The sequence below is a fragment of the Gobio gobio genome, assembly GCF_949357685.1.
Source record: "Gobio gobio genome assembly, chromosome: 17".
In the NCBI taxonomy this organism is placed as follows: Eukaryota; Metazoa; Chordata; class Actinopteri; order Cypriniformes; family Gobionidae; genus Gobio; species Gobio gobio.
In genome coordinates this window covers 25,279,084-25,297,901 of record NC_137110.1, presented here as the reverse complement: position 1 = coordinate 25,297,901, position 18,818 = coordinate 25,279,084, and the positions used below count along the sequence as shown (strand labels likewise).

Below are 18,818 nucleotides of genomic sequence, written 5' to 3'. Positions count from 1 at the left end.
TTGATTAAAGTTGAAATCAATTTGAGTAGATTTCAATCAGCCCTTTACCATCTTCTAATTTACTTTTGTATGTATCATTAGAGCAATAAGCCAACTGTAGGGAAATGAGATCACATGAGGTTCCTTTCGTCTATGTTTGTGTATGTTGCCTATGTAAGTAAGTTATGTAATAGTGGTTATAGAGCATAATTATCATATTGCATGAGCAGTGAGCATTGAGTGCATGCAATCTTTTTTTTCTTTTAAAGGAGATATGCGTTTTTTAGTAGCCTATACTCAGTCATATAGACTCAGCTTGGAAATCTAGTCTAGAAAAAGTCAGTTTTCCTACAGATTGTTGAAGGTGTGTGAGATATTGACATGATCAATGAGGTGTAAAATTAAAAGCTATATTGATCGCATTTCGCCTTCGTTCATTTGTTATACATATATATATGGCAACTCAATAGCCAAGCTTAACTAATTTCCCTGTATTTTACAAGTGGAGTGGAGCATTTGAAGTTAATAGGTAACTCATTTAGATATTATCAGTAATGACAAGTCATTAGATGAAATACATGCAGCTCATGAAATCTGAGCCCGGTGGATATTGCGCTTTTATTTTTTAAATAAAAAATACAATGATAAATAGGAATAATTACCAAACAATTTGATAATAATGCTTTACAGTATTGTTTTTCATACCTATGCTTGAATGTTGAGAAAAGGAATAATAATAATAATAATAATGAAAAATTTAGATTTATCATAACTAGTGAGAGTAAACTGATCATATTTAAAAAAAACTCTGAATTAAAAATAATGATGGGAAATTAACGTTCTCACTCTTCTGCATAAAGTCTTAGAGATCTTTGAATGAATGATGAGTGTTTTGTGTTGCTCTTTGTTGAAAACTTCAGAGCTAGAGAGATATGAAAATTATGTTTTATACTTTTGAAGAATAAAAAGAGAAAAAATAAAAATCCATACAATCAATAAAACCTATGAGAGCAGCATCCATTACTGTAAAAGCTGTAACAATAATAAAAATGCCCATTTTTTTTCATCCAGTTGAGCAGTATGGTTGCAAAACCGTTCACATGCTTCCCCTCGGATTCAAAAAACATGTGACAAATCCATAATCCAATAATAGAGAATAGCTTTTTTATGTCTGATTATCTGACTATCCACTATTTGTATTTCTGTAATGTCTTTCATTTTCACTGAAAAAAAAAATTACTATAATTTATATCAAAGCCCATTTTCTGATCGAACAGTAATAAGTTGCTGGGCTCGTCCTGTCAACAACTGACAAGAAAACAAATTTAATCTGAAGTGTTATTTTCCTCAGAGAACAGGTTCATGAAATACATTCATTTCTAACTTATGACAACTGCTCTCTTGCCTGTTTCTGAATCGCTTTATAAAGATCTGAAATGAACAGGTCATAAAGAGAGGCCGGGTGTTTGTGAAAAGAAACAGCTTTATCCTGTTTCTCCTGAGCGTCACTGTTCATTTTGCCTTTATTTGAAGACAAGCCTTCATTTATCACTTTTGTATTTTATTTCTTCAGGTTTGTCTATATAATACAGAGAAATAATCTTTGAACTGTTTCAATTAAAGCAAAAAAACAGGATACACATGCTTTCTCTCCATCTATGCTCTCTCTCTCTCTCTCTCTCTCTCTCTCTCTCTCTCTCTCTCTCTCTCTCTCTCTCTCTCTCTCTCTCTCTCTCTCTCTCTCTCTCTCTCTCTTTATCCTGCTAGGTTTTATAAGAGTGTTTTTCAGTTTTAATATAAGTAATTGGAAAAATGCTCCGGGTGCTTCAAGTCATTAGTAAATGAGCAGTCCGCTTTTATTAGCATCCGACTTGTAAATAATGCATTAAACTCTAGAAATAAACATGATCAACTCAGCTCTGTATCCATAATGGAAAAAATGACATTGTTTGACTTCCACAATTGAGTCAAGTCATTGAGCGAAAGGTGTACATTTATGATATTTGTGAAAATGGTGATGCAAATACAAATTCACAACGGGTGTCTTTTCAGAATAATGAGGGAAATTAAATGTTGTGATATGTACAGTAATTGTTCCAACACATCTTCATTTCTTTGTTTGGGAAAAAAGAAAGAAAGTTCAGGGCTGTTAGTAATCAAGGAAATAGGGCTCATAGGTTTTCTTATTAAACACTTTTTTTCAGCGAGGAATGTGCCTTGTGAACTGGTAATTAATATTGTGGCTGGGCTGGTAATTTGCTCTCACGCCATTATACTGTTGTTCCAGCCGTTATCCACACTAGTAATGAGCTGTAATTTTACAACGGGAAATTGGTTTATGTTTAAACAACACATTAAATTGTTAGAGTGAAGCATCAGGCTAAAGTACTGCATTGCTTTACATATCTCAACTTATATTTTTGGCCAGGAAAAGGCTTTTTAAATATTTAAATAATACAATGTTGTTTTAAGTCCAGGTTTACCATGAGGGACAAAATGTTGTATTAAAATATGTTGGTCCTATCAAACATTTTTCCTGGATAAGTACACTTGTCTAGTCCATCACGAATGTAGTTACCACTAGTTCTATAAAGAGCGAGGCCAATAAAAAACATTTGCTCACATTACTGCTAATCTGTTCTACAGACTGTTTTGTCAAATATCCCATTTGCATGATTTTAAAGTGCCTCTATACACTATTTCCCATGTTAAACGCATAACTATAAAAAAGAAACCAGACACAATCAAATCCACACCTGAGAGATGTAGAGTGTCTTTCTCGTCTCGACAATGGGATCATCAGCATCCTGCCTGCAAATTATTGACCGCAAAATCAAACCCAGAGAAAAAATATGAAGAATTAAAGAGCATGAAGGAGCTGTGGAATATAATATAATGGTTCTGTGAAAGTAGCCAATCAGATGGCTTGGATTCTTTTTAGATTTAGAGTTTAGATTTAGAGTCCAGTGCTCCGTCAAACTCATCTATATTGTTTTTAACTAAAGGTTTAACATACACTACCATTCAAATGTGTGGGATCTGCAAGATTTTGATTCAGTTAGGTTCCATTAAATTGCTCAAAAGTGACAGTAAAGAAATTTCAAATGCTGTTGTTTTGAACTTTCTGTTCATCAAGTCCTTAAAAATGCATCACAGTTCGAAAAATATTATATTAACCAACACTGTCTCACAGCCAACTCGTCACATATTGACGCTTGGTCAGTTCCCTTCGGCGTCCCTTTTTAACGCACAGGGTACCCCTTTAGCGTAATTTTTCGACACGCAGGGTACTCCATTGATTTCAATGAGAAACCTTTGGCGTCATATACAGACGTGTTGGGCATTTTATCATCATGATGAAATTATATATTGGGTTAGGATTTTGCCATTATGACATGGAGTGTGATTCTCAATTTAATCAGCCAGCATAATTTTATTTAAATTTTTTTTATTTTTTTATTTACGCTATTCATACACGTTTGAACACGTAACCCAACCCCATCCCTAAACCTACCCATTTGTGTATTATAAAAAACAGGATATAACAGGCAGATACGACTGCAGGCACAATTTATTCAAAAAGTACAAATATTCCAAATGTTCTGAGGCCAAACGATTGATTTTTGTGAAGAAAATCCCCAAAAGCGATCAGTGTCTCCATCCGCCGAAGATCATAAACACATTTAAAAAATTGCCACCCGAAGAAGCATTACTTCAGCTTTGATAGTGAAATTGCATTGGCTGTCGTATGTCTCCAATGACCATTTGCGTCATCACGTCAGCTTTGATTGTAAAATGACATTGGCTCTCGTGTGTCTCGTGACTGATCGCGTCATGCTAAAGAGTTGGGTGTATAATTTGAATGAGATATGACTTAGTGGAATGTGTGCGTTCACGGAGCGGTGGGATCATCATTTCAGTGATTAAAACATTAAGATCAACTCTGTTCTTCACATTAAGATATCGTATGACTTCAGAAGGTTTGGAATGCAACATGAGTTAATACTTTTATACTGTTTTTGGTCAGTTTTTGCAATAAATACCTGTGACTGTACTTGCATTTGCCTCTTACGTGTTTTCTATTATTGAGATGGGTAGATTTAGGGTAGGAGTTGGGTTAGTTTCTCCAAAATATAAAATTAGCATATAAACATTTATAAAATCATGTCTACTTTTACAAATACAAAAAAATTATCTTGATCTGACGCATTGGGCATTGAGGTCCCTGCGTGTCAGAAAACGACACTAAAGTGCATTAAAATGTGACGTTGAAGGAAACTGACCAAGCGTCAATATGTCCTATCTAAAGGGTTAATGGTGCCACCTGGTTATCAACTGTAAAAATTACAAATTTTACCTCTTCCCAACAGGGAAAACCATCAACAATCAAAAATGCATGAGTATATGGTGTCATGGCTTTGCAATCAAAAAATGTGGTTGTAATGGAAGTCAATGGGGCAAAAACAGCCACGAAGAGTAAAAGAGGGAGAAAAAATTAAAATCTGATGCTGCACAAAAAATAATAATGCATCAAAGCCAATGTTGTTTCTGATCTTTGACATGTGCAAGACTGGGATTTAAGGTAAAAAAATCCAGTCCACAATTACATTTTATATTGAAAATAAGTCATTGTGAAATAAGTCAATAATGAAAATAAGTCATCCCCCCCCCCCCCCCCAAAAAAAAATCAGTGACATCCTTTATGAAATCTGCAAGAGTTAAAATCCAGATTTTTTTTTAAACAATTTAGTAGTTTTGATCAGGACTGAGGTTGATTAATAGATTTATGCCCAAAAAATATTTATACATTTTTACAGCAGTTTAATTTAGTGGCTGTTTTCAGTCACGAGGGTAACGAAAGGGTAGTGAATTTGCCCACAGTGTATCGTTGAGTTTGTGAAAATTTTCAAAGCACTTTCCCAAAATGTGTGTAGAAATAAGATTGTCACCAAAAAACATTCCATTTGCTGAAACACAGAGAAAGTTATGGCCAAATTAAGACTCAAAAACACCCCAAAGTGGATGAAAACATCCCCAGGGATGCATAAGGGTTAAACATAAAATTCAGATTCATCAATCGGAACCGTTATTTTAATAACTGTAATATTATATTTTAATATTTGACAATATTAAATTTTACAAATGCAGCCTTGTTGAGACTTCTTTCCAAAATGTAAAAAAAAAAGAAAAATAATTATTGGGAAAGTACGTCAAAAATCATCGTTCAAAACTATGTCTATGTCATTATGTCAAACTTTTGTACAAAATCCCCCCCTGTTTAAAAGACATTATTTCACGAACATTCATCTCTTTATTTTTTATGTATTTTCTTTTAGGAGGGGTGAGTTTTGATGTAATCAGTGACATTTGCTGTGATAAAAGGATTGTAATTACAGGTAGACGGGTATAAAACAATGTTCCTCCGCGTTGCAGTCTCAACTGCTAGGACAATTTTGTCATACAGCACCTTAAACATTACTGTATTTTTCTCCTCTCAGTGATAAAAAAACACTTTATTTCTGGTCCCCTTTAGACATTCTACTAACTATAAGGAACTTTGCAGAAATTTAAAATGTATTGAAATAAAGTGTAACCAATGCTTTCCCTCATCTTCCTGATATGTCAGCTTTGACACATTTCAAAAGGAAATGTGTTTTTTTTTACCTTTGTTTCTGTTTGAGAAACAACATGTGTAAGTGTAAAAGGTTTGTCTTACAATCATTTATATACAGTATGTGTGTGCACCAATCTGCATGTGCATACTGTATGTGATTACCAGCAGGGCAGAGGGAGTGCCATTTTGATGCATTGTACCCCAGGTGCAATCTATGCAAATGAGCAGACAATTGTACCATGTTCGTATAACGAATTCCACCTCTTAATAATTGCATGGGAGTTATTTATTACCAAAAAGCTATCTGATATCTTGTGTAAGATCAGCCTTGTGTAACAAGTTGACATCCCATCTCATTAAGTGTAGCTTGCATAAAGGATGGTGTGTGTGGAGCAAGAACCCCCTATTTTGGGAACTTGAAATGTCCACAGATCTTTCTACTGGCTGAGCATGCAATGTTTTTCGGATACATATTATTCTCACGTTTACTGTTGTTGGTGCTCTAGTAAAGTGGAACCAGCCCAACACCTAAGAAAAATGTAACCCGTATTTAATGTAATCTGGGTCGTACAGTATTTCCTTTTACCTTGCATAGTTTTGATGATGGTTTTTATAATGAGGGCAACTCAAGCAACTTGTACATGTTGGCATATTGACACACTCTATAAGAGTGTCTAGGAAACATCTCTTAAAAGTCTAGTGCCAAATTCTTAGTCATGTGCTCTGTGTGCTCTGTGTATTGGCTTCGTTTGAATTTGAAAAAAACTTGTCTACCCTGTTATTATCATAATTTATTTTTAAGTTTTAAAATGTACTTTTCAAGGTAAAAAAGTACTTTTTGTAATATTGTGAATTATTAATTCATAAATATTCACAGCACATGGTATTTTATAGTCAAATTATCACGTTAAAACTTTTTCAAATAATAATGGGGGTTGATATAACTAATATTTACTACTTAATTCTGTTCAAGTGTTTCATTATTTTAATGAGGCTTTTTTCATCATTATAATATCAGAGTATAACTATATAGCTATATAACCTTGACTGTTGTATAACACGTTATCATAGAAGAGGTGTATTCAATAGGACAAAAAAATGAGCATCACATAAGTGACCCATCTACCTAAATTGTTGAAGTGGCAGGTCAATTTGCACAGTAGAGTTACAGCCTTCAATGTCACCAACAACAGATACTGGGCGCATTGTCTCATCCTTTAAAAGCTCATAAGCTGGTCCTAATTATACACAATTATATGGTTAGTTGCATTTTATTATTTGCATTTATCGTCGCTTTTTTTTTCTCTGCTGTCCTGCGACTCATTTTTGGATTACAACCCACTGCTCTAGTGCAGTGCCATTTACAAGAAACTCCACCGTGACTTTTTGCTCTTTTAAAAAGAACGACAAAAGTGGTATGCAAATGAAAATCCAGTCAGCTAATCCATCATCAAACAATAGAGTAGAATTAGACATCAGAATGGGCACTGGAATAGGAAGAGACTGGAACAGGACTCATAATGTTCCCGATGGCTGTGTAATGGCACTCTTTTATTGGGTTATGATGCACTGTCACAATCTGTTTCTCTCCTTAACTTTCACTCATTGGCACTCTTCCCGTCTCGGTCATTTCGGATCTTTTTGCCATTTCAATACAAATATCCTCTCATTTCCAGTCTTAGTTTTTTTCCGTACCATGTCTACAGTTGGGAGGTGTGTGCATGTGTGTGTGTGTGTGTGTGTGTGTATGAGGCACAGAGAAGGGGATTTGCCCCATGGTGCCCATGCTGCCCGTGGTGTGCCAGTGTCCTGCTGCCTACTGTCAGGGTGCGTCTCAGTCAGTGAGGACCCTTGGGGGACTGGAGGCCCCGCTTAGGGACCAGCCCCTCCTACCCACCCTCAGTGTCTCATATGAGCTTCTGTCATCTTAACCTTTGGAAAAGCGCTCTGAGACAACCGTTTAGGAAAACAAAAGAAAGAAAAAACACCCTGTTCTCTGCATGTCTCCTGACCTTTCACTGTTCATCTCGTTTTAGGAAACTACTTATTTATTTATCACAATAGCTTATTAATGTATAGGGGGCTGTTGTGGTAATATGCACGTTTTGTCCTAAGGCAGAATAAAATTGCAGTGACATTAAAGACATCTGGAAATTGAGGGCATTTTTGGAAACGTTATGTGGAGACGTGACAGTCAGGATTGTTTGACCCTCGCACTTCTGTTCAGGTACTTGGAGATACCGAATGATCTACTGTAGTCTCTTGTCTAGGATCCGAATAACAAAGGTTGTTTGATGCTTTTGTCCTAACTGATACAGATTCACCCCAGGGTTGAGGCCACTCTGTCTGTTTGATCTTCAAATCTACCAACAAGTAATAAAGGCCATTATGTATGACAGAAGAAAATGCAGCGTGATCTGGATGATTAAATTCCACCTCATAAAACTGAACAAACACAGACTGCATTGCACTGTATCTACATGTTGTTTGAGTAGGACCTGTAATTGTAATGCATTTGCTGATGGTCTGTTAGGTTCAGGCAGCACTCAGTGATAAACAATGGAGTCCCGAGGCTGTGAACAAGTAAAGTCAGATCTTTATCACAACCAATTACTCAGGGTTATGGTCAGGGTCCGGTTGAAGGGGCTGGGCTTTTTCCAAACCTCTCTCCATTCTCTGAACCTCCATCCATCAAGAAAAAAACAATGCTAGCAAAAAATTATTAGTTAACTTTGCAAAAACTTCAGCTGAATTGTGAAATTTGGCCTATGATGACTTAACGCAACTCTTCATTTCATAACTGTTTCCGAACAGGTTTCCCTAATCACTCCCTCAGCTATCGGTCAAAACATTAAGATGATTTAGTGATCCCACAGAAACACACTTCTACTTTTCAGGAAGTCATCCTGCAAATTACTTATAGCAACATTATACCTTTTATTTAGCATCGGATATAGTATAGAAAATCATTGCTTAGCACTCACAGGAAGTCATGGCTTACTACTTGCATGTACATTGTAAGTATTTCTGGTAACATTTTAGTTCACTTCAGGGTCCAATTCTCACTATTAACTAGTGTCTTAGCATGTATATAAAGCATGCAATATTGCCCTATTCTGCATGACCATATCATCCCTTAAACCTACCCAGTACTTAAACTTAACAACTACCTTACTAACTATTAATAAGCAGTAATTAGGAGTTTATTGAGGCAAAAGTCGTAGTTAATAGTTAGGTAATGGACCCTAATATAAAGTGTGACCATATTTCTAATTATTTTACTGAAAAATGTACAATATAAATGGGAAATTGTAATATTTATTTGACTTATTCTGCCATTATTTCTATAATTTTTCATGAATTAAATGTTATTTTGTAAATATTTTGAATGAAAGTGGAGGGCACTGTATAATTAAATGTGTGTGTGTGTTTGCATACTACATTAATTTCAAAGTAAAGTCACTCCAAATCAGTTTCAAATGCATTTGTGCATGTATGGGTGTGTTTTTGACAGCTGTCAGTCCTCCGCAGTGAAAAATATAGATAATTCAGCACAAACTGTTTAGATGAGCTCAAATACTATTACACCAAAACAGTAATGATGATATTTGAGATGTGATGATGCAGGTTTTACTTCACATGAGGCCTCTGTGTCAGCCGTGATGAGTGAGGACAAGGGTTCTGCCACAGGTTTCTCATCTTGCACAGACAGCAAGTCTGATGACACTGGCCTTGAGCTCTGCTCATGTGCCCCCCTCTCAGTCCCACCGTCTCACTGTCACGCAGGAAAACTCCCCCGACCGCTCCAACACGGCGTTGCACATTTTCATACTCGGAGCCCGGAGGTTAAAATCGCTCATTACGCCGCCTGAGATTTATTAAAATAGATTACAGAAATGTTAATTAAGTCATTAATTACATTATTTAATCAGCATTGACAGATAATGCGGTGAGCATTTGTGGTTTGGAAGGGGGAGCTGACAAACTTGGGGGAGGGTTGGTGTCGGATCTGTGTGTGTGCACGAATGGTGCGCTTGGGGGGTGGGAATGGGGGTATTGACGTTGCTTATGTGATTACACGAAATACTCTTAAAGGTCCTGCTCTTCGTGATCCCATTTTTCAAACTTTAGTTAGTGTGTAATGTTGCTGTTAGAGCATAAATAATACCTGTAAAATTATAAAGCTCAAAGTTCAATGCCAAGCGAGATATTTTATTTGACAGAAGTTCCCTTTCAAAGCCTACAGAAAATGGCCGGTCTGGACTACATCCCTGTATATCCTGCTTTAATTACGTCAGTAGAACAGTTTGTCGACTAACCTCCGCCCACAAGAATACGCGAAAAAGGGGGTTTGGTCTTGTTGCTCCCTCGTGGAGAAGAGGAAGTGTTGCGTTCGGTTCGGTTCGGTTCGGTTGCGTTTGTCGCCATGTCGTTCAGACGCTGTTATTTTCATCCCGGAGTCAAATCACCTTTGTTTTGCCTTCAGGGGCTGTAGTTTGAGCGCGTTCATCTCCCCGTTATGGTAAGAGGCGTGACCTTTCCGGGCAACGTGAGCTAAGCTGCTGTCGAATCACAACACGGGAATCGCTGGCACAATCAGAACTCGTTACGTATTTCTGAAGGAGGGACTTCATAGAACGAGGAAATTCTCAGGCCGTTTTGAGGACAGTGAAAACAGCAGTATACAGATAAGTAAATTGTGTGAAAAATACTGTGTTTTTTTACACATGAAACATGAACACATGTTATATTGCACACTGTAAACACAATCAAAGCTTCAAAAAAACACGAAAAACGGGACCTTTAAGGTATTATATTTGACAGGATGGTGTCTGATATACAGTATACAGAATGTCCAGGTATACAACTATGGATCATACAAGCCATGCGGACAGCAATACGCCTAAAGTGTAGTTTTTTCTTCATTATGGTAGTAAAAGTTAGATTTTTAAGTCAAGCAATGCAGCTGTACTGAAAAATAATGGTTAATGTTTATAATATCGTAATATCTTCATGGCTTGTTGCATTTAGCAGATTAAAGTTTTGTGAAAAAATAGTTTACATTTTGTGACGATATAATCATGCAGCCGAGATTTGCTATATTAGTACATATTGATTTACACAAATGTGCTGTATGTATGTGGATAAAAGTGGATGTACTATGTATTCAACTTTACATAGAGAGCTGTACGATAAAGTTTACATTTTGTGATGATATACGTGAGTATACCATATTTTGAAGATCAAGTTCCAAACTTATATAATATTGTTTACATTTTTCAATGATAAAAACAATTACATAGCCATGACATGCCATATAGTATATATTGCATTACTGTATGTATAGAGATCAACTTAGACAGTACTATATATCCAACTTTAAATATATCCCTGGAAAATAATTGGTATTTTTTGCAATGATATTAACAATCAAGACGTTTAGATTTGGGTTACACTTTATTTTGATGGCCCCCTTTAGACATTCTGACTATAAATGACATTGCACCTACATGTAACTCTCAACTAACTCTCATTAGAGTATTAGTAGAATGTCTGCTTAATATCTGCAATTTATTTTGATGGTCCCAATAGACATTCTACTGACCATAAGTAATTTTGCAAGTGCATGTCAACTTATTCTACTAACCCTAATCCCTTATTCTACGACCCCTACCCCTAACAGTCTACTAATACTCAATTAATGAGAGTTAGTTCACATGTAGGTGCAATGTTACTTATAGTCAACAGAACGTCAAAAGGGGACCATCAAAATAATGTGTAACTGAGATGTGCTACATAGGGGCAAATTTACTATATGGGAGCAGTTGAGATTTGCTATTTTCAGCAATTAGGAACAAAAATTTGGCTTCATACTGGGATAAAAGTGACAAAATGGACATGGAGGCCATTAGCATATAGTAACACTGTGTTCCCTTGCTCCTTCTGTGTGCTCCAGTTTTCATTCCACAATTTTAAATCTTTCATTGTGGGAGCATTTGGAGGAAGCATTTTGGAGTGACATTTGGCAAAGGCCTCAAACCATATTTCCAAGCTGTTTAGAAAGAAAATACAAGGGGAGCGATCACGAGATGGATTACCAGGGAGGCGATACTGTGAACTTCCTTATCTGTTGACAGCTTAGTTACCGTTAAGAACAAGAAATGTGTTTTTCAATTCAGTGAGAATGGAGCTCTCCTTTGTCCCCATAGACCTGCATTACGGGATTGTGCGATCGGACCTGATAACTCTCAAATAACTGGCCTTGAAAATGAGTTTGGAAGAACGCTTGATTTGGTCTGTGATTCGGATTATTTATTGGCCACAAAGTTTGCTGAGTACTTTTCAACAGAAATGTGCAAAACAATTAAAGTTCCGTTCCTGAGCTTCAATGTCGCCTTTTAAAGGACAAATATCCACATACACAGATGGACGTTCAAATGCGTCAACATATTGCTTCAGGGTTTTTTTTTATCTCATTTTGTCAGGGTGAATTAATGTGTGCTAATTATGATCTGACATCTGCAGATTCTATTCAAATGTGGTTAGCCATTTGTGAATCTCCTTGTGAATTTCATTAATCAGGGGCTGGGTATGGAAAAAGAGACATTTTTTGATGCAATGATGATGTTTTTCAGGGTCAAGAGTGATCGAATAACAAATTGACACTCCATTAATTACAATGTCAGATGAAGTAAACACTTTATCAAAGCTTTTGAAGTGCCCTGTAACCTGGGAGTGATCATGACTAAATGACTCTTCTCGATTGTGACACTTCCACTCCTTCTTTAAGGTTGCCTGGCAACTTGTGAGTGGCCCTACTCTTCAGATGAAGAGGCTCTTGATTGTTGAGCTGAGTGACTGTTGAAATGAATCTCAGAATGCTTCTCTCAATGTTTTTAGTTGTCACCACCCTTGAAGTCTCAGAGGTTACAAGGGGACTTGTTTCAAGATAATTTGTGACATGGCGAGTCACTAACTTTAAATTCTTCTTTTAACCGATGTAATTGCATTATCATATGCTTCTTAAATAAAAAAAAAACATCTTGATCAGATCACATAATAATCTGATAGGTATAATGTGATAGAAACAGCCTTGCACGTACCATTCACTAATCACACTTTCAAATATTTGAGTTTGCAGGGTAACTGAAGTCATCCAAGCATAGTAATTGGCACTTTGATATCACCTCATAAACGTGTCTCACTTTGAGGGTGTTCTGAGCAGATTCTTTCAGGTTTGCTACCTTTCTTATTATCTCTATTCAACACTTTCTAAACTGTTTCTGTAATTATACAGCTACATAAATGTGGCAGAGTGACAGTTTGGGTGATATTTCACTTAGAGGTCCACAAAATGTCTTTCGAAGATGATTGCTTGCCTAAATCCAATATGTTACGATCTGCCTGAGGTAAGGAAGCAGAGAAAAGAATGTTGTAGAAAGGCATATCTGGTCATTTATGGATCTCAAGAGGATTTTTCAGGGCTCCCATGGGAACTGTAAGAGAGAGGGAAGGCAAATTGGGTAATAATGAGATTAAGGTTGCTTAAACATGCAAGACCAATTATGGTATGTATGGATATAACCACTCTTCATTACCACTGTTTTTAAAGGGGTGGTTTTTCGAAGGCTTGATTGTGTTTATGGGGTGCACTAACATGGGTTCATGCTTTGTTTAAAAAAAATTTTTAAAAAAAGCATTATTTTTCACATATTTTACTTTTATTCTACACCGCTGTGTCTCTTCTCGTAAAAACAGTCTATTGAGTTCCTGGTCCTATGAAGCCCCTCCCTCAGAAATATGCAATGGGCTCAGATTGGTTATAGCTGGCCCAGTGAGTTGTGATTCGCTAACCACCTAGTGCACGTTTTCCGGAAACGTCACGCCCCTTACCATTACTGGTAGTAGAAATCAATGGAGTAGCCTACCCTGCACAACGAAAAATGTCCTGACCAAGCGTAAATATGTGACGAGTCAGAATGTGTTGTATAATCACTAATATTCATCTCTACATCTTCTCAGTATCCACCCATGTAAACTCTGTTGAGTTATAAAGACCCTAGTCTTGTGGATTCAGACTTTTAACTAAGCTGACCAAGTTCTATTCAACATTACAGCTTATTCTGACCTAGAACTTGCTTAGACAAGAAGTGATCATCGGACCAACATGTAAAGGAACCAACCACAGTTTGTGTTTTTTCTGAAAATACCACAATAATATAAAAATACATTTTATTTTTTAAAATATTAATTTTAAAACGAAATGGTGCAGGAGTCTCTGAGTCTGAAAAACATCATAATAAACGATTTCACAGATAGTTCAGTAAGATTTTCAGTAAGAAATCTTACTTTTATTAATTAAGGACACGTTAATTTGATAAAAAAGTGATGGTAAATACATTTATAATGTTGCAAATACTTACATTTTAAATAAATGCTTTTGAACTTTTTATTCAACAAAGAAATGTAAAAAAAAATGTATTGTGGTGTTCAAAAAATATTTGGCAGCACAAATGTTTTCAGCATTGATAATAATAAGAAATGTTTCTTGAGCAGCAAATCAGCATATTAGAATTATTTCTGAAAGATCAAGATTAGAGTAATGGCTGCTGAAAGTTCAGCTTTACCATCACAGGAAGTGACATTTTAAAATATATTAAACTAGAAACGTTTATTTATTTATTTTTTTAATTGCAATAATATTTTACAATATTACCGTTTAACTGAATTATTGATCAAATGCAGCCTTGGTGAGAATAAGAGACTTGTGGACATCTATTTAACCTGATACTAAGTGATATCCTACAATCGTCTACTTGCTGACACTCTTGTTTCTCTTTTTTTTCCCCAAAGGTGCTTGTGCAGTTACTTCAGCCACCGACTCCTGCGAGCAGCACAAAGCTCCTTTAGCCTCCAGCCTCGCAGATCTGAAGAGCATGATGTCCACAACAATCTGAGGCAGTGCGCCACGGCAGGGGTCAAAGGTTAGGACTCACCGGCAGTGGCGGGAGAGAAGAACCTCTTGGTTGTAATCTCTGAGAGGAGAGGATCAGGGCTGCCACCATTAAATATGACCAGAGGGAATAAGACCTGTGGTGCAGGAAGCAAAAAAAAAAAAAAAGAACAGTGACTTATTTAAATGTCTGGAGAGGTCCTGCTGCCGACCGACAATGGCAGAGTTTCAGCAGACGAAACCAAGCGTAAGCAGAAGAAAAATGTAAATGAATGATGCCACTGTTTTCCTGGGTTGAAAATGGAGTCGGTACAAAGCTTTTTCAATTTACTTTATCAATATCCCAAAGCACTTTTGCCATATAATAGTTTTATATCATTCATTGCACATGTCACTTTTTAATGGCTGATTTTCAGAACTTCTGAGACCATTTTTCAAGGACTTTCAGAAACAGTGTGATATAATCCAAATATAAAAAGTATATTAAAAAAAAAAATACATTGCTTGCTTTTCTTTTGGATTTCTTTTTAATTTCCACCATCAGTGTATAGGTGTAAAAATATACAGTCAAACCAAAATGTATTCAGACACCTTCAAACATTTCTCACATTATCACAGTTTATTTGGCTATAGTTTAGAAAATGTGGCTATAGTTTAGAAAATGGTAATGAAATATGACAAGAAATTAGAGTTAAACTGTGTCAGAACAAATTCATCTTGTAATGGATTACAATCAAACAAATCAGCTGTCAGCTGTAGATTTAAGTACACAATCAGATCATACCAATTTAGGTCAACCAATGACCAAGCAATGCTTAATTTTGTTCAGTCTGTGGTGTAAAAGGTCGCATTAGCAATTAAAGAAAAAGCACTTAAGCAAAACATGGTCAGGTCAAAATGTCTGAATAATTTTGGTACCAAATGGTCCCAAATTGGTCCACTGTATAAACATTTTTTGGGTATAATATGTCAGTTTACTTTATTTTGCTATCCTCACTTACATAAATTAACTATAGTGTCCTGCACCTACTAGTAAAAAAATATATCTGGTGTCTGAATAATTTTTGGTTTGACTGTGTTTGATCTTTCCAGAAACAATCGGATCACTTATAACAATTAGCTATGTGAGTAGTGCTTATGTCCTCATATGAAATATTAATTTATCTATCATGTTAACGAAATGTATAAAGATGTATGAGGATGTATATCTCTCTTGCCTGTTCTTCGTCATTGCACTGAGAACAAGTGTAGCATTCTCAACCCTTGCAGTGCTGAATAATGTATCAATATTATAATGACATGACTAATGAGGATTGAGACCATGGTAACCGGTATTAAGCATGTTAATAAAAGGAAAGGTGAAGTGCTGTACTTTAGTTACTGTACTCCCTCATGTTAATAAAAGTGCAGAGAGCTGAGTGCGAGCAGTCAGTGATATCTTATCTTTTTCTGTAGAGTGTGTACATTTATCACAGAGTGTGCGTAATCTAAATGGATACTCTTTATTTGATATCTTTCAGTACTTCCTGTCTCACAGGGCTTCTTCCTGTGCTTTGCTCCTGAAGACCACTATAATGTGACTCACGAAAGTTCCAGTGTGTGTTTTTGTACTCAGTTTCACTCAATTTCAAAGTGTTTTAATGCCATGACTGAAAAGATGCACTACAATTCAAAAGTTTGGGGTTGGTAAGATTTAAAAAAAAAAAAAAATTGTAGTCTCTTTCTGTTTACCAAGGCTGCATGTTTTCGATACATATATATATATATATATATATATATATAATATATATATATATATATATATATATATATATATATATATATATATATATATATATATATATATATATATATATATATATATATATATATATATATATATATATATATATATATATATTATTACAATTTAAAATAACTGTTTTAATATATTTTAAAATGTAATTTATTCCTTTGATGTTAAAGCTGAATTTAGCTAAAGTGCCCCTATAATGTTTTTTTGAATATTCCCTTTCATGCAGTGTGTAATATAGCTGTTTGTGAATGTAAACATTCTGCAAAGTTATAAAGTTGCGAGTGCACAATAAATAAATCTATTTTCTCCCAAAATAAAGAATCGATTCTGAACAGCCTAAACGAGTCGTCTGTAATTCGAGTCACTTGAAAAGACATTTGCTTAATGCCCACCTATGTATGTTGTACGTTGTCTGCCTGCAAACAACTTGACCCGCCGTCAAACATCATTTTACTGATGACTGCTTCTCAAATCTCGGAGTTCAACGCGGGATTCGCAAAACTCTTGAAAGATGGGTCTGTACTCTATTTATTTGGACCAGCTTGCTCCTCAGAATAACAACCTGCATGAATAATTATGGATGTATATATTTTCTACCGGGTGTTCAAAATAGGTCGTTTTTTTGTTTTATATTTTATGTTTTATATTTTGTGTTTTATATTGCTAACCAGACTGAGGACTGAGGAAGCCTCTGGAGCTTAAAGGGAAAGTTCACCCAAAAATGAAAATTAGCCCATGATTTACTCACCATCAAGTCATCCTAGGTGTATATGACATTCTTCTTTCAGACGAATACAATCGGAGTTATATAAGAAAATGTCCTGGCTAATCCAAGCATTATAATGCCCAAAATTTGAAGCCCAAAAAGTTCATCCATCCATTTTAAAAGTAATCCACATGGCTCCGGAGGGTTCATATATTCCTTCTGAAGCGAATCGATGGGTTTGTGTAAGAAAAATATCCATATTTAAAACTTTATAAAGTAAAATATCTAGTTTCCGCCTTCCTTATGAAGAAAGTGTAACGGCTGTCACAGCTCAAGTGTAACGCCTCTTCGTTTATGCTACATCTGATGTCATTGTCACGCCAGTAAGCCACCGGAAGCTATATATTTAAATTTATAACGTGTTAAATATGGATATTTTTTTCTTACAGAAACGCATCGCTTTGCTCCAGAAGGCATTTATTAACCCCTGGAGCCGTGTGGATTACTTTTATAATGGATGGATGCACTTTTTTGGGCTGCCGTTCACTGCCATTATAATGCTTGGATTAGCCAGGACATTTTTTTTTATTTTACACTCACTTTTTTTTATTTTTTTTAACTCCGATTGTATTCGTCTGAAAGAAGGGGGAGCATAATAGGGGCACTTAAGTATTTTGAACTGTAGCGTACATAGAATTGCCAAAGCACCTATACACACAACAAAAGCAGTGATCAAATAATCACTGTAATAACACTTCTTTTCTACATATTGGTGGTGGTTTAGGAGATTCCCTCATTCTATGTAAAGCACTTTGAGAGTGCCTAGAAAAGCACTATATAAATTTACAAATTAATTAATTATATACTTTAAAAGACTGACATTCCATCCCAATGAACAGGTTTGACTAGACCCCTTAATTCCAGTAAAGAGAAACTTTGATGCTACTGCATGTAGTGACCTTCTAGAGCATTTTGTGCTTTTAGCTTTGTAGTAACATTTTCTGCTCCAGCATGACCTCAGAGTCTGGTATGGGACTTCATCTGCTGTAGATAAAGCCCAGACCTAAACACCTTTGGGATGAATTGAAATGCTGAGTGCGAGTCAGACCCCATCGCCTGACCGCACTGATCCTCATGTCTGAATGGGAGCATATCTACACATCCATGTTCCAAAATCAAGAGTCTGTTACTGAGGTGTCTACATACTGTCTAGATACTATTGTGATTCTGCGTTGTTGTGTGCTGTATGTAGAAATCAGAAAGTCATTTTACATCTTACAGAGGTCAGTAAATGCCATAGAATCCCTACTAACATCATCGTGGTCTCCAGTCCGCCCATGCTTTGCGTGTGTGTACGCCCAGGACTTAGTGTGCACGTACAGGGCCAGATGGGCACTTTCATGAGTGTGTGAGTGTGGATTACTCTGCCTGCTACATCTGGGTCTCCACATGGCACAGCAGACTACGGGAGGAGTGAGAGGCAGGCGGGCGGGCACTGCCACCCCCTCTTCAAGGATGCCTATATGACAGCCGTGTTCTCCAGCAGGGCACTGGCACAAATGCCAAATGAAAAGGTCACATGTCCCCGCTACAACCACAGCACTCTGCCATTTATATAGAGTTAACCTAACTATTTTTGAGTAAAACAACTAAGCCTTCAACCTCTTGGATGTTCTCAGATATATGAACAGTATTTTCATGATTCTGTGATGTAATATGTTAACATTTGAGATTATGGACATGTTTCTTTATTGATGTGTCATTGCAGTGA

General features: G+C 36.1%; 1 protein-coding gene across 1 annotated transcript in view; it reads left to right on the top strand.

The window, feature by feature from the left end:
• Positions 1–16,241, top strand: part of LOC307140696 (uncharacterized protein) — a 174,681-nt gene extending 158,440 nt beyond the window's left edge. The window contains exon 5 of the mRNA XM_079840367.1: positions 14,447–16,241. Coding sequence (XP_079696493.1) covers positions 14,447–14,582 — 136 coding nt within the window. The 3' untranslated portion in view covers positions 14,583–16,241. The remainder of the gene's footprint in view (positions 1–14,446) is intronic.
• Positions 16,242–18,818: the final 2,577 nt, after the last annotated feature.